The 21836-nt window shown below is 35.8% G+C and overlaps 1 protein-coding gene across 5 annotated transcripts in view; it reads right to left on the bottom strand.

The window, feature by feature from the left end:
• SLC25A12 (solute carrier family 25 member 12) overlaps positions 1-21836 on the bottom strand; it is a 205237-nt gene that overhangs the window by 26275 nt on the left and 157126 nt on the right. For all 5 annotated transcript variants that reach the window (XM_072810919.1, XM_072810918.1, XM_072810920.1 and 2 more), the window contains 8 exons: positions 20671-20817; positions 18374-18512; positions 17410-17503; positions 15600-15684; positions 8881-8962; positions 7441-7599; positions 4022-4074; positions 3694-3774 (listed from right to left, as the gene is read on the bottom strand). In XM_072810919.1, coding sequence (XP_072667020.1) covers positions 3694-3774; positions 4022-4074; positions 7441-7599; positions 8881-8962; positions 15600-15684; positions 17410-17503; positions 18374-18512; positions 20671-20817 — 840 coding nt within the window. The remainder of the gene's footprint in view (positions 1-3693; positions 3775-4021; positions 4075-7440; positions 7600-8880; positions 8963-15599; positions 15685-17409; positions 17504-18373; positions 18513-20670; positions 20818-21836) is intronic.

Raw genomic sequence — 21836 nt, 5'->3', positions numbered from 1 at the left:
GCCTGATAAGAATAGCTTATCTATAAGAACAATGGGAAAAAATTATTTGAAACCAACTGTTATATATATGCTACACATACAACATCCATAATATATATTCATGAATAACTGTATATACAAATACACTCTTGCCTCAACACTACCTAAAGAAGGGTCAAGCAACTGTTATACCTAAAGGTTGATTTATAGATACTACAACAACAAAATTTATACTAGCACATCTATATTATCATAAATTCTGAACTACTAAGTCTTTTCTGAGAAGGCTTTGCTACACAGAAAGTTGGTTAATGTTCACACTGAAGACTTAAAGTTTGAAAATGCACATTGTTTATACTTCTAGAAGTATATACTTCTATATCCCCAAAGGTTAAATTCTATTTCTACAGTGAGATATTCTGCTGCCTTTAAAAAGTGAGAGCAGCTTGCATCTCTAATCAGGAAATCAGTCAAAAAATTTTCCATCTGATTTAAAAAAGAATGTGTGCGTATGTGTGTACAGACACATGTACATGAGCATGTATACATGTGTATAAGAACATTAGAAGGAAATATAACAGGACACCTGAGTAGCTCGGTCGGTTAAGTGTCTGCCTTCAGTTCAGGTCATGATCTCGGGGTCCTGGAATTGAGTCCCATGTAGGGCTCCCTTCTCAGCAAGGAGCCTGCTTCTTTCCTTCCAGCTACATCTCTCTACTCCCCTCCTCAATTGTGCTCTCTACTCCCTCTCTAATAAATAAAATCTTTTAAAAAAAAAAAAAAGGACATACACCAAAATGTTGACAATGAAAAATAAAACTGTCATTTGGTAATCTCTATGCTCAAGGCAGAAGGCCCTAAAATATTAAGATTAATAATTTGTGTGAAAGATTGAAGACCTAAATATAAGAGCTAAAACTATAAAACTCTTAGAAGAAAACAGAGGTATTAATCTACATGATCTTGGATTTGGCAATAATTTCTTAGATATGACACCAAAGCACAAGCAACAAAATATGATTAAATTGGACTTCATTAAAATCTAAATCCAATTCTTCAAAGGACACAAAGTGAAAAACATTAGAAATCACATGTCTGATAAGGGACTCTAAATAAAACTCTTAAAACCATAACAAAAATAAGATCTAAGGATTGGATATTTTTGTTTCTTGGTCAATTCATTATCTAGTCAATGAACACCATTTTTTCCCTAAAGGACAGCATTTTCTTTTTTTTTTTTTTTTAGGACAGCATTTTCATAGCAGAACTTCTCTCCTATACATAGGGAACTCAGAGCTCAGGTCCTAGATGATCCTTCTGCTGAGGTAAAATCTATACCAATACTGACTACTCAGTTTAAGCCATTTCTTCTGAATTAATCTGCATTACGTTAACACATTTTGCAACAGGTTAACACAAGGTACATCTTTCAAATTGAGTGATTTTTGGAAAAACAGCACTGTTCTCAGCTGGTGATATAGACCGCATTTAGCCAAACATCCACAGGGCCCCTGAACATCATATCACCACCACTACCCAGGATGGTGAGGGTTCTCATGATCAGGCTCACAGTCAGCCACTCTTCCTAGTGTCTATCTGGTGGTAGCTGCTTACCAGGTTTCATTCGGTAAAGAGAGCATTCCTATATTTCACAATGCCCAATATTCTTTAAACAGAGACTTATTCATTTTGTTTAAGGCTTTATTATCTGTTGCAATACACAGACATTGGGAGAAGTGGTAGATTATGCTTTATTTTTATTTTTTTTTAAGATTTATTTACTTATGATAGAGAGAGAGAGAGAGAGGCAGTGACACAGGCAGAGGAATAAGCAGGCTCCATGCCGGGAGCCCGACGCAGGACTTGATCCCAGGATTCCAGGATCGTGCCCTGGGCCAAAGGCAGGCGCTAAACCGCTGAGCCACCCAGGGATCCCCCAGATTATGCTTTAACAATCATTTACACTATAGTGTGACTGAATTCATCAGTACAAACTCAATAATTACACATTTTCTTTCCTCCCTGAATGGAGAGATTTAGGAAAAAAGAAGGAAGCATAAAATGTTTGAGGTGAAGAACTGCAGACTACCTCATCATTCTGCCTCGAGCCCAACTTGTCTTTTTTTCATGCTGTTGATTTCCAACTAGACAATCCATCACAGTTCTCAGAAATGAGTCATGATTAAAGAAGAGATTTAGAATGTCAGCATGACCCTCCAGGCACCCTAGACTTCAACAGAAATTCCCAAAGTTCAAACCTAGAAACAGGGTCCACAGTAGGAAAAACAAAGGAACCAAATATCTGATTACGGTTTAACCACTTAGGTCACATGTCAGACATGGGAACAGGTCAGTTTCATGGGCAAAAACCTCTGGGTATAACAAAGGGAAACAGAAATAATGAGCTACATGGAACAGAAAGAGCATGACTTAGGAGATTTCTGGCAAACGTGTGCATGAGCAGTGGCAAAACTGAACTGAGAAACTTCTTAACGAAACTAAAACTAAAACCACTGAGAAAAAATACTTAGGATTCGCAAACATTCGCTCATTTGAAGAGAAGCAATTACAGCTTCTCATTGTGGTAAAGGAAGAGGAGAAACTACATTTTTCGTGATCTGATTAAACAAAGGTCTTATTTTTATGTTCATTATTTGTCCTTCATAAAAAAAGAAAGTCAGCCAAAGAGGTGAGTTTTCTTCCTGAAAATGCACTTGGATGGACATGTGTGCAAACATACACACAAATGCACATATATACATACATACACACTTGCACACGCATGCACACACACACACACACACACAGCCCAAGTCACCTTTTCAATAGGAACTTTGCACAAAGGTTGCACAAAGGTGAGGACCCAGGTATGTACCAGGCTGACAAATCTCATCAAAAAGAATCCAGTGCAGCCGCTCTCTCTCTGACCCTTGGGGCATCTTTGCTGAATTAAAAGCTGCAAAGGTCATTGACCTCATCACCTCAAGTTCCACAAGCAACTGAGGAGGGTTTAGCCAGGACTGTCAGCCAGTTCAACTGGAAATTATTAAGGGTTTCAGGGACAAAATGGACTAAATAAGTCTTAAACAATTATGTAGTAACAAATTTGAAATGAACACCACAAATAAAATTAGTTGAGCTACAAACTTAGATTTGAGAATTGGTCCAAATCCAATGTCATGCTCACACTTTAAAGAGAGAAACCTTTGTGCTCTAAGTAAATATAATCTGAATCTCTGCATTCAGAATTTGATAGCCTTAACATAATTATGGATATTTGCTATAACCTCTGGTCCCTAAAGAAGGAAAATTATAATCATACCACAATGGTTTACTCAGTCCTATACCTAAAATCTAAGAGCCCGATTAATCAGTCATCTCACACTTAAAGTTCCAGACAATGTAAATGTATGGGAACTTTATCCACTACTCTTATTTTCTGTGATATTTAAGAATCAGAATTAGAACTTTAAAAAGTGTGGAAGGTAATGTCAGGAGCTTCTAAGAGTCAGAGCTGATAAAAATACTACCTCATTTCTTCACTCAAAACCAATTAGATCGTGCAATGATATTAAAAAGCATTCTTTACAATCACTGAGAAAATCTTAGAAATCCTTGAGTTCAGAAAGAATGTCACTCAGATATTATATCTAATGTGCAAAAAAGATTAAAGGAACATACTTGCCATGAGAAATGCCCAGTATTAATACTTACACAACCTCCAGCAAGGATTTCTGCTAAAAGTGGAATGGAGCCATCTCTTCTGGTAAATTTGTCCCGGACAAAATCATTAACCTAATCAGAAAGACAACATCAGTTAACCAGAATCCTCAACCACTTCCTTTACTGGTATGTTTTTGGTTTTCCAAGTCATCAAAATATCAATCTCATGATAAAATTAAAAATTATCAAATGCTTATATGTTTGTTGAAAGCTTTACAAACATCGTGATAGTGTGCCAGTCTCAGCAGCATCATCATTAATTTTTGGCTTAATGATAATCTAAACAAAATGACATAAATTCAATGAAAAAGAAACTTACAGTCAGTTTAATGGCCTTTTCTGGAGCAACCCCTATCAGTTGTGGTATCAGACCTAGGTTAACAGAGAGAAGCATTAGCAATATGAACATACTAGATGTGAATACACAAACCTGAAAAGTAAAGATTTCTTTTTTTTTTTTTTTTGTAAAGATTTCCCCTGCATTATTTGCCTAGCAAACATTTTAGAGTTTTCATTAAAATATGGAAAAATGGAAAAATACATGTACTCTGTACATGTATGTAATAATTATTTATGTCAAACATAATATGCTTTCTTGAGACTATAGATTCTCTCTTAAGCATGCTTCCTTTTGGGGCAGCCCGGGTGGCTCAGTGGTTTAGTGCCGCCTTCAGTCCAGGGCCTGATCCTGGAGACTGGGGATCGAGTCCCACATCAGGCTCCCTGCATGGGGCCTGCTTCTCCCTCTGCCTGTGTCTCTGCCTGTGTCTCTGCCTCTCTCTCTCTCGTGAATAGATAAATAAAATCTTTAAAAAAAAAAAAAAAAAAAAAAAAAGCATGCTTCCTTTAAAGCCTAGTTATCTAACATCTCCCAAGAAGTACCTGAGAAAGGAATGGAGCCCATGATCTTCTCTACTCCCAAACACTGCCAATAACAATGTAATCAAATTCCCTCCCTTTACAACCAACAACATACAAAGGTACAAAAACATTTTAGAGAAGCCCATGTTGTATGTTTGGAAAACCTTTGCAAGGCATGCTGTTGAACAGACCCAGATTTTGCCACAAATGATGCTATTACCTATGCAATAGCATATGGTGGCTTGGTTATTACAGAATATCAACTTCCATAATTTTCTCTTCAGAGAAAACCAGAATTCAGTACTCATTTATCTTAAAGGAAGCCAAAACTGCAAAGAAAAATGCAGTTTTAAGTATCAGTTAATGGATATCTTCGACAAGCAAAAACATATGCCTCCCGCATTCTTATTTACTAATATATGTCAAACTTAAGACTTTTCAAAAGAATCTTCTTAAAACAAAGGAAATCATTATTCTCAGAAAGTTAAATTTCCCAGGCTGGCTGCAAACTGGAAAAGAAAAAATATACAAACAATTCAACATCTGTAGATATTCATAAGGCTCAGCTTTCTAAAGCACACAGATTATCCAAATTGCTGGCGTACATTTTTTGCATACATTTTTTAAAGATGCTAACAATAAACATTCTATACCCTTTAAATCACTCAGCCATGGGGGAGTTATATATGTGTTTGCACACTCACTGCTGATCTTAAGCCTACTTTGAGGATACTGCTGAGTGATTTTCTATGAGTTGAGAGCCAGAAGTAATCATACATACAGGCTACTGTCAGTCAAACGGAATTATCAATGACAAACACAAATCTGCACACACCTTTAACGGGCAGCAGACTGATTTAAAAGAATAAATCAGCAGATGGCAGTCTTAACTTTCTAACCTTCGTGATTATGAGGACCTATTACTTTTAATCTAACTTCCATACAACCATGTCAGCATGTATATTTGTTTTACAACTTGCCTCAATAAGGCTCATGGAATTTTAATAAAGTACTGATTTATGTCATTTTATCACTATTGCCTGCAAAGAAATTTAAGCTAATCTGTCAACAATTTTGTCAATCATCTGACAGAATAATGGACCAGTTCTAAGCAATATATGACAATCTCAATAATCATAGTGTTCACATACAGGACTCCTACAATCTTCTCCCTAATACAAGAGTCTCTCATTTAAAGAACTGATTTTATCAGCTCATATCCTGAATAAAGCTAACAATCCCTCCACCTCTCCCCACCTCCAAACTTGCCATATCAGACCCATTTAACTAATATGATATCTCTCCAAAATGAAATTTTCAGTAAGCATCCATCCATTGAGAAGGCTAAAGTGTGCAGTATATATCTAGGTTACTTTCTTTTTTTTTTTCTAGGTTACTTTCTAATAGAGAACATTCTCTAACAAGTATACCAAGGAGGAAGAAAGGTTATTATTTAACAAGGAAAGACTGAAGATGACAAAGGAAAAACAACAACAACCTTAGTACCACTCAACCCTCCTTAAATTCTTCGTTAAATAAAATCTAGATATGCAGGATTTAATACAGCTTAAAATAAGCATTTCCATGCACAGATCTGCATCCTGGACAACACACACTTTTTTCCACTAGAATTTAGAGACTAGAGTTTTGAATATTTGAGTAAAATTAATTACATTCATTCTTAAGAGCAGGCTATTTGAGCCTAGTTTGATTTCAGAACCACTCTTACTCTATATAATGCCAAAAATGAACATCCTCATGACCCGTTCCTCTAAATATATCACAGATACATTTTTCACTTGAGTATCTGCAAATAATGCTAACCAGATGTATTTTTTTCCTCCTGTCTATGAGCAGACGCTTTGCACAGGTCCAATCTTTCTTTCCAAGGAAGAGGTTCTAAGCCAAACAGTTCAACAGAGCTCAGAGTGAGCTAGGGATTAATGAGATTTTGTGTGCAAACAAATAAGTATGGTAAATTACATAAACGATCTGGACTTGAGCTTGTAGAGAATATTTTCAAAGAATTCCAAGTGGCGCCCAAAGGGATTAAAAAATTAATCTCCCTCCCAAAGGAAACCCTAAATTCTAATGTGAAAACATATACATGAAAGTCATTCCCTCTCCAAAGAGAACAAGTTCCTACAAAGCCGATGGGGGTGGGGAGAATTCTACAAGGGGTTGTTGCCTCTGATGCTGACAGCACTGTGCTCAGCCTCAACTTGGTGGCAACATTCCCTGCAAAAGAAAATCTCTCTGCTTTTACTCAGTGCCTCTGAGCTAAGGGGAGGAAAGGAGAGAGAATGAGATTTGGAGCCAAAGATTTTCTTTTATTCACTTTTTTTTTTTTTTTTAACTTCAGATGACTCACTGGAAAAAAAGACTTATGAATGGTCTTCTTGGAAGAGACAAACACATCTGATACCTCTTTCAATTAAAACAAGTACATAGAGGGTAAACTTACCTTCCAGTAACAGCCTGACTTCAATTTCACAGAGAAGAGGTTCATCTCTCTTCCCTAACTCTTTGAGAAAACCATCTATTTCTTAGCTGCCATCTTTTATTTAACCTGCACACCAGTGCCTAAGTTTGTAAGAGCAGAGTGACCACAAGCCCATGTTGGAACAAATGCAGGATTTGGATTCCATGAAATATAAATATCAGGAAGAAGAAATTAAGGCTTTGTCTGTAGACTAATATTGCTAGTTACCAGCAAGAATGTAAAAAGGGAAACAAAACAACAAGAAAATAAAAAGAGAAAAACAGCTCTAGGTCTGACTGGACAGGCTACAAACTAATTTTCATAATGACGGAGTTAAGATCTGCTGCTGGAGAGATAAAATCACTAACTTCAGCAGCTGAGATATGCTTACTCACCTCGGTAGAGTCCAAAGAAGCCCTCATAACGTAAGACTTTCTTAAAACAGTCAAAGCTGTTTTTGTACATCAGCTCCCCAACAACAGAGCCAGTGCCACGCTGGTTTTGCATGCGGGTCTTCACCAGATCTATAGGATACACTGCAGTGGCTCCCACGGCTACAAATAAAACAGTTTTTAGGCTTAAAGGAGAGCGCAATTAAATGGAGGATCTTTAAGGACAACAAATCTCATCTCAAAGGACTAGAAAATAAAACACAAAAAAGAGACCATGTGTTATTTTTTTCCTTTTCTCGTACATGCTAAAGGATGACAGGCTAGCAATTGAGATCCATAAATACAGCTGCTTCAGAGAACAACTGCAGTGGATTTTCAAGTCATCACCAACATCAGATAATCAAGACTTGATTTTCTGTAACAACATGAAACTGTTTTATGTAATATATTTCTTTATATTTTCCATTTGATGCCTAAATGCTATACCTTGTACCCCTTTAAAATAACCACATATGTACACACGAGTAGCTTTAATTTTAAAACTTACTTTACTAAAGCATTTTGGTAAATTAATCTTAGCTATGAGCATAATATTGGAACTACATCTCAACATGACCCTATCCCTTTGTATAGAATTTGGTCTTTAAAAGAAAGAAAAGGCCAGGTTTTAGAGTTTCTCAGAGATTGAAAAATTTATAAAATGAATTAGTGTTATATTTTTCCACTGCTGAAAACCAAAACATGTTCTGCAACTTCTAAAACTGAAATCAAAAAGAAAAAAATAATAGTTTCATTGGTTCAGGCTTGTTTTGAAAAATCATAAGCATTTTAATCACACCTCCTAGATTCTACTCAACAAAGCAACTTCAGATTCTACACATTTTCTACAGAGAGATTTAAGCAAAAAAAAAAAAAAAAAAAAAAAAAAAAAGTCTCTCAAATTTTGCCCAGGAGCCTGGAGGGGAGGTTCCTTTTAGCAAATAGCAGCTATAAGTCTAGATATCCTCAAGCAGTAAAAAGAGAGAGGAAAAAAACATAAGTAGAAATGCAAAGGTGAATCACCTTAGGAGGTTATTTTATTTCATAAGGTTCTGGGATTTGTAGCCCAAATCTGGATTTCCTACCTGCCCTTGCCCCCAACACCATTAACACAGTATTATTCCATTTCTTCATATGGTTCTAACCAGGATAATTAAAGTGAGTGCAGCACACATCCAGACTTTCACTTTATTACAAAGGTTTTGTCCTGAAGACAGACTGTAGCCAGAGGGGCCATGGTTGTGCTACAAGTCCTATGATCACAGGTAAAAATAAAGAACACTTTGGAAAGCTCTGCAGTCAAGTCCTACAGCAACAATAAACTGCACCTTTGCTGATCTGTCTCAGTCTGGTGAGATATTACATTAACACAAGCTTGGAACAGCACAAAGCCATGTCACTCACCTCCAGCAACTGAGCCCAGAGTGAATCTATAAGCAGACTCGGCAATCTGGAGCCAGATAGGCCTGCCTAAACCGTGAGATTGCTGTGGAGAGGAAAACATGTAAAAAAAAAAAAAAAGGAAAAGGAAAAGGAAAAGTATAAGGCAAATTTAAAAAGCTACAATTCAGCTATTTTAAGATTTTAAAATAGATACCTTGATTAGCATTTAAAAACCACATCCAGCCAAATAGACACAGTTGCTTTTTTCTCTCCCATTTTTTTTACAAGCCTATTAATACCTGATTTGTCTGCTCCTATTGGGGAATACACTATCATTCCAGAGAAGTGACTCTTTTAGGCAAATAAATATTTAAGGTATAAAATCTTTTTCCCCTTTCTTTACTTTAGCCAACTTAAAAATTTTAAATATTTGTAAAATGTACAAAAACTACCTCAAGGGGCACCTGGGTGGCTCAATCGGTTAAGTGTCCAACTCTTGATTTCAGCTCAGGTCATGATCTCAGGGTCCTGAGACTGAGCCCCCTGTGGGGCTCCATGGTCAGTGAAAGTCTGCTTGAGATTCTCCCTCTCTTTCTGCCCCTCTTCACCCTGCTTGCTCACTCACTGCACTCTCTCTCTAAAATAAAGTCTTCAAAAAAAAAAAAAAACCCCACAACATGATTCCTAAGTCAGAGAGTACTGATCATAATCTACCTTCTCTAACAACAGAAAGTCATCACATTCCTAGGTCCATCAGTTACTGCATCAAGATCTAATGCAGCTGTTTGTGCTATCTTCCCATGCCTCACAGACATTACTTCTTTCATCAACAGCCTCTCATCTATTAGGGCTAGAGAAATCACATAACTAAGATTGTTAGAATTATATGTAAAGCAAAGCCAAGTGCTTCTCTTTGGGGCTAAAATGAAAATCTTTAATAACTATTTCAACTGTTCAGAGCCTTGGCCCCTTATTTCTGGCTTTGCAGGCTCACCACTGCAGTTATCACTAATTAACTACAGTATTTCTGACCTATGTTACTAAGCATTTCCTCTCCCAGACCCATCTATTCTCCAGTTATACCTATGCAAAGAAAACACCTGAGGGGCTTAAAAAAAAAAAAATAAAACTAGGGATCCCTGGGTGGCGCAGCAGTTTGGCGCCTGCCTTTGGCCCAGGGCGCGATCCTGGAGACCCGGGACCGAATCCCACGTCGGGCTCCCGGTGCATGGAGCCTGCTTCTCCCTCTGCCTGTGTCTCTGCCTCTCTCTCTCTCTCTGTGACTATCATGAATAAATAAATAAAATCTTTAAAAAATAAATAAATAAATAAATAAATAAATCTCTGGCCTGGAGCTTGTCTATTTTTTAAAGGCTTCAAATCATTGTGCTGTGCAGTTAGGTTGAAAACTACCCATATTTATAGCTCTGACATAGAATCTGTGATGACAATGATGCAAAGGGAAAAAACCCTATTGTGACTCAGAGTGCTATTTCATAGGTATCCCACAGCACAGAGGATCTAAAATAATTGATCTATACTTGTCTTCCAGTCTTGTTCTGTAATATTTGCTTTATGAAGACAGCAGTTATACTCTATAAACAATTTGAGATGAAAGAATAAAATATTTGGTTTATCATCCAAGCAAACCTGAAAAATATTAACTTGGAATAAGCTTTTAAAAATAAACACAGAATAAAAAGCTTAGATATGCTCATTAGAATAATTTAATGGAGAGGGAATCCATGCCTAAAATCTAAAAGAAGGTAAAAAGCCAATCCACTCTGACTTGCTTTCATCTGTACAATTTCTTCAAAGCTGAATTAACCAAGCTAAATATGGCAAACCCAGATATTTACAAATAATTTGAGAAGCAGCCTACAGAAAAGTTTTATCTGCTTGTTTTGTAAATTCTGTACCACAATAAGCATGTTTACAGTTTTTAACCAAAGCATCTGATACCTAAATATTTAACGTTTGATTTTTATCTCTATAGGCAGAGATCTTTTAAAAGTTCATTATGCTTGCCAGTACTGTGGTTCAATAAATTCTAGAGTAAAAAGGAAAATAAACAATGTTTGATGAAGAGTCAAAATGAAACACTTGGAAAACCCTTGGCAAAAAAAAAAAAAAAAAAAAAAAAATTGGTAGAATATCATTATTTCAAATAATATCAGTACATATTTTATAAATCTCAACTATCAAAATATACTAAATTTACTATAATCTAATTAGGTGAAAGTATACATCTATTACATATAAAACTGAATTTAGTTTGTGGAAGAAACCATTAAAAGGTGGAAAATTACAGAGTAGTACATTATCATGATCTTGCAGGAAATACATTTTTCCTATTAAATTAGCTCAAGCAACTACACAGCCATCCATTATGTTTAATTTACATGCTGTAACAAAAGTAAGCAATTATTAGAAACTGATATTTTTATTTGAAATCTAATAATAGAACAGGATATTTTTTTTTTAGAACAGGATATTTTAACAAAATCCTGAGTATAAGCCTAATTTGATTCATTCATAGAATAGCAAAAAATGGGCCATTCAAAAAGATAATTACTTTTTGTTCTCTTTATCACTATAATAATAATAATTTTAGACTGCTTAGAGATTTACTATCTCCTAAAGGATGAAAGTACTTTACCAAGCACTCAAGACCTGTGCCCTAATGCAGCACTCAGGGACCCAGTGTTTTTTAATCTTCTGTAAATAAACTCCATTGTGAGACCATCAGGAGGATAGAAGTCTCCATCATTCTTTTAAGTGAACAGCTCCAACAACTGTTTAGGATCGAACACTCCTGCCAGGAAGATTTTAAGCACCTAATCTCAGTATATGATTTCATTTATAAAGTCATATACATGTTCCATTGTACTACAGAAATCTAAGTGACACATGCTTATTAAATTACATATAGTATGCCTTTTAAACATATACAAAAGTAGAAATTATAAAAGAATAGATGAAGTAAAGTGATTTTTTTTAAGTTTTATTTTCATTTATTAATCCAAAAATCTTTTTGGTTATCACTTCAATGCATTACATTGACTATGCTTCAGTGAGTTTTTTAAAAATTGTTTGAAAAAAGGGAAGCTAACCAGTTAATTCTGATACTCTGTTTCAAAGATAACAGTTGAAAACACAATGTGTATCTTCAAGGCAAAGATGTTTTTAACATCACATATTTTGAAGAAATTTAAGTAATAGCACTTTAGCTTAAATTTAAAAAACTTTAAAATCAATGTGGCTATTATGCTACCTTTTCAACACAGGCAAATATGGGTTTTTTAAAAAGTTTTTATTTAAATTCCAGTTAGTTAACACACAGTATATTAGTTTCAGTAGTACAATATAGTGATTCAATACTTCCATACATCACCCGGTCCCCAACGCAAGTGTCCTCCTTAAAATCTATCACTTATTTCACCCATCCCCACACCCACCTCACCCCTGGTAACCATTAGTTTGTTCTATCCAGTTCAGAGTCTGTTTCTTGGATAGCAAATACATTTTTAATATGCACATAAAACTTTTTTCCAAAATGGAGTTTCTCAATCACAAAACTGTGAAAATAAGCCTCATTCTCATAGATTATTATTTTCAACCATATTCCTTACAAAAAATGCTGAATTAAATTCATAAAATATATATATATAAATAAATTCATAAAATAAAAGGGCTATGATCCCCGATTAGAATCAAGTAACCACTAATTTTGATATGGAAAGTCTCTCCTATGTTCAACGACATACATTTTCTTTACCGTCCTTTCATTCCTACAAAATCCTATGAAAACTGGAAGATTATAGTGCACTTTAATTCTTAGCTAAGAACATCTCTACTAATACAAAACACCTAAATGCCTTTTGGTCTCTGCCCTTATTAAACAGAATTTTTTTTAAGTACAATATATTTTAAAATAATAGTAATAAAGTACAATATATGGTCAGTAAGAAGGTTTTTTTAAACTTAGCCCTGTAACTTATGGTTCACTTGTATTCAGGTATGTAAATTAATTTAATTAATGCTATGGATTTCACTTCATGAATATTCATAAGTAGAATGCTACTGTAGCTGTCATCCCTGTTAATGACTGTGTACTGAATTTTTAGCATTTAGGCTGAAAGAAAAATACTCAGCACTAAGAAGAAGATCGCCTACCGTGAGCAAATGGGCCAAAGGAAAAGGCACTCTTTCCCTTAAGGTTATGATTATGATCATGAAAGTGATATTTAACAAGATTAATTAAGTGTTTTTCAAAGCAAAATAAGAGTTGAGGATCTCGACTGATTTTTAATCTGCTCCCTAAGTATATGTGAATGATAGGAAATGACTTGAGACCTCATTTGGATAATAGAAAGTTCTTGCGCTTTTGTTATTGAATGTACCTCATTCTATAAATGAGAATTAGGTAAGGCGAGATCATGCCCGTGAACAAGTCAAACTACCTGCCCAAACCAAGCTACTTCAGGTTTTTATGCCAACCCAAAAAAGAGAACTGCCCCCTTCAAAATAGCACACTATTAATGGAGAGAAGAAAAGGAAGGAAAACCCAATCATTTTTATACTGAACATACAAGGGGAGAAGAAAAAGGCTAGATTTTAATATCTACTGAAATGTATTATTGGAATGGCAAAATAAGCATAGAGAAAATAAAACAAAATTCTTTGCCTGCAAATCACACCTAGATTTGAATTCAATATTCTTCGCCTTACAAAACAAGATTTAAGGGTCTATAGGTTTTTTGTTTTGTCTTTTAGATACCACATGTAAGAGAATCAAATGGTATTTGTCTTTTAACTTGGTTTTTTTTTTTTTTTTTTTTACTAACTTATTTCACTTAGCATAATACTCTCTAGGTCCATCCATGGTGACACAAATGGCAAGATCTCACTCTTTTTTTATGGCTGAATAATATTCGTGTGTGTGTGTGTGTGTGTGTGCGTGTGAGCATGTGTGTATACATACCACATCTTTCTTATCCATTCATCTACTGATGGACACTTGGGTTACTTCCATATCTTGGCTGTTGTATATAGTGGTTGCCAGAGGAAAGGTGGGGGGATGGGCAAAAATAGATAAAGGGGATTAAGCAGTACAAACTTCCGGTTATAAAAATAAATACATCACAGAGATGAAAAGTACAGCATAGGAAATATAGTCAGTAATATTTTAAGCTATGTTAGTAAACATATTAACACTGAAAAAATCTCCTTTTGAAATATATATTTTATTTCAAAGCAAATTTTTATAACTGTACACTACAAAATGCAAAATTAAATTCACTGTGCTCTTTAAATATTTCAATGCCTCGATGATTTAATAATTTTATTATATTTTATAAATCAATGAGTTGGAATAAATCTATTTTTTAAAGGATCTGAGAACATACAGGGGAAATATACTTTGATGACAGCAGGTAAGAATTTTTTTGCTTTTTTTTTAAGGAAGCTAAACTGTAATGGGTTATAGATATATTTTAATCTACAGGGAGCTTTATTCCATTCCAGGAAAAGAAAGTATTAACATAAAATGTAGATATAAAAGCAATATTTTCTATCTTCAATCTACTTATCTGACTAAAAAGTACTTGTTTATTATGTAAAGTAGAACTGGAAATTCTAATTAGCTTCAGAGGCAGAATCATTCCATGGAGCTCAAGTAGAAGAAAATTTCCTACCAAAATTTCCCAGAGTGAACCACACTCACATGCCTAATCTTTCACTAGCACATGTAGCTATTCATCTGTGGCAGCAATGAAGAAAAAAAAAGAGTTGGGGTCTTTCTGTGGCATGCCTATTTAGTTTTCCTCTCTCCTTATTTCTGGTCTTTTTCCTGTCTGCCCAAACCCTTTCAATGTCTCCTAGGGCACCATAGTCCCCTAAGGAATCATGTGGGACATAGACCTCATCTAGTAGAGCAGGGAAATAACAGGAGGACAGGCAGTAGCCCTCCTAACCCTCCTCCACACACAAAGCCATGTGACCATCACTACAAATGAAGCTTCCTCCAAGTCTTACAGAAGTTAAGAGTTTCAATTTAAAACAAGACTTAAAAAAAACCCAAAACCAGTTCCATTCTATAATTTTTTTTTCCATTCTACTCTTCCACAAAGTATCATGGGGTTTATTTTCCCATTAAAATAGTATTTTTGAAATCAGAAATGAGACTGTATTAACTTTGTGGGACTCAGAAGCTACTGTTTAAATCACTCTTTAAGAAAAAATGATAATATTTTATTAAAAATGCAATAATAGTCAAAGTTTTCTTTCTGGTTCATTAATTACATAGTGTTCCTGTGTTATAATCTATAAAACACAATCTCAGTGAAAGATTTACTTCTTTAGAAGAATGTTTTGTATTTTAAAAACCCTATAAATATCAGCCTAATGATTCAAAAGGAACTTAACACTAATATTTAAATGTCACTATACAAATGAAAGGCAAAGACTGCTAGTTCTAGGGAGAAGGAAGTCAAGCCCATGTATGTTTGCTCTCTTATTTTCCTTATCTTAATAGCTAAAATTTAAAAAACAAAAAACATAAATTTAGTCCCCCATAAAAATACTTCATGAGGGCAGGGGTAACAGTTCTATAAAGGTAATCTGTGAGCTAAGTAGAGCTTCTTTCTGGAAAGTAGTCTTTAATTTTCATAGCATTCAGAAGCTCTAAGCTGTCATGTACATAGGATTCCAGCATTTCTGAAGGTGGTTCTACCTCCTACCTGTCTCTGGAGCTCTGCCAAGTTGTAAGGTAAGGCCCCCTCAGCCAACGGTGCTATTCTCTCAATATCTGCCAAAGTCAAGCGCCTTCAGGCAAAAATAGGAGAAAGGAAAATTGTTAGACACCAACACTCTCATACCAAGATCATATTTCTTCAGAAAAAAAAAAAAGGATCGGAGAAAAGAACTGTGCTTTAAAAGTACTTTTTCCCTATTCACACAGATCATGAAGATAAATAAAGGCCCAAGTTCCCACAACAGAAAGCAAAGACCTCAGAAAAAATATGTAGAGTGCACAAAGTTAATAATACTCTATGATAGATAATAAAAATAAAAAACTAATTTTTACCGGAAGTATCGACTTTGACAGTTAATACATACTAACCATATCACTTTAGTGTACATATTTAATGCACAGGCACAAAGTACTTTGAGAAGGATAAACACACAAAAGTGATCAATATTGGTGGTCTTTAAAGAAAGGCACAAAAGGTAGAAGAGAGTTTTTACAGCACCCTCTTTTTAAACTCCAAGTTTCAAAACATGCATTACTGTTTTCAAAAAAATTATTTAAAAATCAATACATTCCATGAACAAGGTAGATCACTTCAGACCCAGTTTTGAGAAGCACTTTTTTGAAACTGTTTTTTTCATGAAGGAAGGCTCAGAATCTTTACTAAAAATATGAATTCTACATGGATGAGACATGGCCTGATACTTCATGTCAGTCACGAAAGATAGGCTGGTACGTTTAGTGTCACCTCCAGCCCAACAATTCATTATGTAGCATGAAGGCAATAAATCACCCAGGTGTGGGGGGTTTGGGGGGCTCAGTTGGTTAAGTGTCTACCTTCAGCTCAAGTCATGATCCTGGGGTCCTGGGATTGAGCCCTGCATCGGACTTCCTGCTCAGTGAGGAGTCTGCTTCTTCCTCTCCCTCTGTCCTTCCCCCTCTGCTTGTGCATGCTCTCTCTCTCGCAAGCTAATAAATAAAATCTTTAAAAATTTTTTTTAAAAATCACCCATGTATACTCAGCTTCTACTAGTCCTCAGGTCCAGGTATTCCTATACTTAACTACTAAAGGCATCTAAAAAATCTTACCACTTAATAAAGCATAAGTCCTCATTACACAAACCCTGCCAGAGATAAAGGTTTTTCTTTTCGATTTGCAAAAGAACTTTGCAAATTAAAAACTCTCAATATGCTTTGTTTTTTTAATGTATAAAATGGAGGCATAAAACTCTGAGCTTGTCCATGATGCTAACTATGATAATAATGTCACAGGCGTATTTCACGAAAATGATACCCTCCAACACAAAATGACATTTACCATTCAGTAAAATGACCATTTACAATGAACCAAAAAGATAAGGCTCCTGAACATGTAGTTCAGTTTATTTGATAAATTTAGGCAAATTTTCACAAGTATCTTACATTTAATCCAGTACAGTTGAAATCCATTTTTCCCATCCTTCTCTTTCTTCTTACTCCCTGACTCACTATTTTCTTCCTTCCTCCATTTCCCTCTCTCAGGCCCCTTAAGCCCTTGCTCTTTCCTTTTACCTCCCTTTCTCCATCTCTTCCCTCTCCTCCTCTTGCTCTCTCTCCCTTTCCCTCTATCCATCTCCCCAACCTAAAAGTCTGTTTTCCTCTGTCTCTCCCTCCTTCCTTGTTACTCATATTGCCTATCTCTCTTGGAATTTGCAGACTGAATTAACTACTGTTAAAATGAACAGAAAGCATACCCCTGCTTCACGTGTTAAACTAACTGTCCTAAAATAAATATCATAAAGAATTATTAGAATAGTTACCCTGTAGCATTATATAAGTCGGCAAGTTGGTAGAGGATATCAATTTCTAGTGGAGTGACCTGTCCATAGCGTATGGCACTCTGGGCAAATTCCTCTAAAAGAAAAAGAAAGTATTTAAAAATCTTAGCAGATTCTTCATATGCTTCTACTTTAACCAACCATAATCTGAAAGCTAAAGACATCTTAGTATTATTTTAAAAATCTAAAACTGAATTTAAATACTTAATTTCAACTATGAAATTCTGAAAGTTGGCAAAAGATAAAATGTTAACATCACAAACAGCAAAAACAGATACTTTAATTTCAAAGATAAAACAGTCTCTTCAGAATCCTCTCTCTTATCTTGTATATTTGCTTTGATCTCCACCGTTACAAGATAAAAAAGAACTAGTTATTCTCCAATCACCTAAAACACCCTGTTACAATATAGCAAAAAGAGTAAGTGTGCCCATCTTTCTGTGGCAACTCTTTCTTAGAACATACAAGCTGCTGCCACACTGCCACTGACCAGTTTGACAGATTGGGCCAAGGTTCTTTTCAAAACCGTCAAAGCCACTTTTCCATTCCTGACCCCAGCATCCCATTAATTCCACCTGGATTTTTGGAGACCATTATGGCTCAAGTGAAGCATGCACATATAACAACATATTTTCTAGATCCGGCTTCAGAGCAGTAAACTTAGATCAACTTCATGCCCTAGACAAAGAAAAGTGAAGGGAAGCCCTGGTGGCTCAGCAGTTTAGCGCAGCCTACAGCCCAGGGTGTGATCCTGGAGACCCAGGATCGAGTCCCATGTCAGGCTCCCTGCATGGAGCCTGCTTCTCTCTCTGCCTCTCTCTCTCTCTCTCTCTCTCTCTCTGTGTGTGTGTGTATCTCTCATGAATAAATAAATAAAATATTTAAAAAAAAAAAAAAGAAAAGTGAAAATGTAGATCGAAATCAATATGTATTTTTAAACTCTTACCCTTTGTGACTTCAACATCTTTCCTTGTGCCAGCTAGAGTGCTATATATCTTACGGACAAGCTCCATGTTATTCAGTAAGGAGTTAAATGCATTGAAGTAGGAGAAGCTAACCTGATGTGAGATACTTCCTCCAGCTGCCTAGGAAATGACAACACGAGAAGTTTAAAAAGCAAATGAAAACAAAAAGAAAAAAACATGTTTAAAGACACACTACACTTTTCTCAAAAGAAGATCCAAAGGAGTCTTCATTATTAAAGTGATTAACAACCAGTCCATAAATATAGAGAAAGTATCGTACTGAAACACTCAGTGCATTTCACGCCCTCAGGGAGGTCTATGTAATTTAGGTTTTAAGGAAGAAAGCAACATCTGGAAGTTGGACTTCATGGTTCATCTACCTATAAGGTCAGAAACAACAAATACAATTATCACAGATCAAAAACAATGGTTATTTAAACAGGATTTTCAAGATCCTCAACTATGGAACTCTTGCTAGTCCAGGATAATTCAAACATCAGTGTACAACATAAGGAGTATTTTTTAAACTCGTTTTTATTCTTATATACATACACAAAAAACTTTACATTATAAGACTATTTCACTGTAGCAACTCTCCTTATCTTTTTTTTTTTTTTTTTAAGGCCACTGTTATAATTAAGATATTTAACTTCTGTGCTGGGCTCTGAATCTGCATCGTCAAAGATACAACTATCAAAAACTCCAAAAAATGTAGAGAAATCTAGGGAGGATTCATTCACCATAAAGTACATCTTTAGTGGAATAGGGCAGAAGAGGCTTTCTCATGCCTGGGGAGTAATGAGGGGCAATGTGGCCTTCATTACCCTGGTAGGGTGAGGAGATAAGTTCTCCCTCTTCCACCAGCTGGATATAAATTCAAAAGAGAATTTTTTTCATAGTTTTTAAAAGCCTAAATTCTAAGCCAGGAGTCAGAGGAACCCATATGATTGAAAACATTCTCTATTAAAAACTCAAAGAAATACTTATGGAAATACCAGCATGACCTTAATCATAAAGGTCCACTAAGAATAGTGTAGGTAATGATGGGCAAATGCACCCATCCCTCACACACATGCCTTAACCCAAATATAGATGAATGTATATTAGCCTGAATTTGGATGCCAGTGACCCAAAAGCAGAACTCAAATTATTTAATACATTCCTTCAGGGACTGAAATGCCATTTGGTAAACTGAAGCTATAAGTCTACGTAAGCCAATTGGAAAAGATTAAATGGGTTCCCTCACTCCAAGGCACTGAGTGAGTCCTTTTCTCCAGGATTTTCTTTCAGTCCCTCCCCACTTTTCTTTCCTTCCTTCTCTCATTTTTTGGCTGGGGTATGAGGTAAGGGTTCAGGGAGTGGGAGATGGGTGTCAAGGAGGTGAAATGTGTAGGACAAAGTGACATGCTCCATGTTCAAATTCACTGAAGAAAAAGAACAGAAGTTGATCTTTCTACCCCAGTCTAAATCAGGGATAATGATCTTCAGCTGAAACAACAAAAGCACTCATTGGCTTCCCTCCATTGAAAACAAGCAGCAATCAAAAACTTATACATAAGTACAATGCATGAACAAGAAAACTGGTAAGTGAGGAAAGTTTCACCACTCTTTGTGAGGAAGTGAATGACATCAGTTTGCTATTGGTCCAGATGATTACTTTGTAGAGATTAGCAGTTTGACAGAACAAAAAAAAAAAAAAAAAAAAAAAAAACCGTCTGGTCCATGCAGACTGAATGCACAGGTGAAGGGGCAGAGAGAGGAGGGAGCCACAGAGGCTGATGCCCACATATTTCCTCCATACCTTCTGCCACGGCCATGGTTATTAAAACAGTGTAGAGGCCAGTGATGATTCCTCTAGCAAACAGCACCCTGCAGGCAACAAAGGAAGGAGCCATCTTTATAGCAAGGCTTTGGGAGCCTAGTGGGATGGAAAGAGGCCAAGGTGAAGGCAGTAATGTCTGGGCAAGGTCCTGCCCACTGGGAAAAGGTAATTATACACCCTTGTCTATAAACCCTGTTTTCTTTAGTTGGACTCTGTAAATGGAAATAAATAATTTGAAAATATAGGACAGCAAGACGGTGGCTCTGAAAAAGCTATGATAAGGGGAAAGACTATTCACCATCACCCCCACTTCCCTTACACAAACCTGTTTACCTTCTACATCCAAACATAAAGTTAGAATAGTTGAGAGTCAGATGGGTCCAAGGAGGCAAGCCAGGACCCAACAGTTCAAAATTTTTAAGGAAACAGAAAATGAGATACTTGCTTTCTACTTACTGAAACTAAGTTCTCCTCCACAAAGGGAGTAAGCATGTGAGATCGAATGGTAACCATGATGTCACTGAAATCCAGACCGGAAATCACACCACTTTTGCTTTTGTCTTTCAGTGCAAAGGCTTGTCTTGCATGTTCCAATTGTAGCTCCTGGAGAGAGAAGTTAGAAACAGGACATTAGATTGGTCAAAGCACATTGCAACTGCATTTTTTGAAAAGGACAGATATTCTTCCCATAAGTGCACTTACTATAGAAATGAACACTGCACAGCTCTGAATTTACAATTAAAACTTTTTGATTTCTCTTAAAAGGAACATGTTTTCCTTAAAATGTACTACACAGTATTCATCAGGAAGAACAAAGCACAGCATGGAAATAAGGAAAAAGGGAGGAGAAAAAAAAAAACCCTTTATTTACTTGAAAAGTTTCCAGCACTGAAAACAGTTCTTAATTTTTAAAATGTATTCTCTTCTGCTTGAAGGCATTTTTATCCAAGAGTAATTTCTGAATTAAAAGTTTAGATTCAGGATGCCTGGGCAGCTCAACGGTTGAGCGTCTGCCTTGGGCGCAGGTCACAATTCTGGTGTCCTGGGATTGAGTCCCGCATTGGGCTCCCTGTAGGGAAACTGCTTCTCCCTCTGCCTGTGTCTCCACCTCTCTCTCTGTGTCTCTCATGAATAAATAAAATCTTAAAAAAAAAAAAAAAAAAAAAAGGCAAGCTATGTTCAATATGCTCTAGATGTCAGCTGTAATATTTAATGTTATTTAAAACTTAATTCTTATTTTCTTTTAAGGGATAGCTTTTCTACATGTGGGTGCTCAAATGAAATCTGAGGAATGCATTCTTTGACCACAACAAAATTCACACGCAAGAAAGTGCCCGCCTCCTCCTCTAAAAGAAGCAATACATTTGCTCATAATCTCTTTCTCAAACAAAGCAAGTTTTTAAAATATTTTTTCTTAGCAGGTTGGCAGGCTAGAGACAAGTATATCAAATCTAAATCTACTACTAAATCTTTCAATAGTTGTAACTTTTAAAAAATCAAACTATAACACTGAGGAAAACATCTAAACTCTTTAACATCTATCATCAAAAATTTAACTATTTGGATTTTCTTGAAAAGAGCAACAGGAGTGGAAAAACTGAAACTCAACTGGTAAATATGAA

This window comes from Canis lupus, chromosome 34, assembly GCF_048164855.1.
Source record: "Canis lupus baileyi chromosome 34, mCanLup2.hap1, whole genome shotgun sequence".
Lineage (NCBI taxonomy): Eukaryota > Metazoa > Chordata > Mammalia > Carnivora > Canidae > Canis > Canis lupus.
This window is presented reverse-complemented; position numbering and strand designations above follow the sequence as displayed.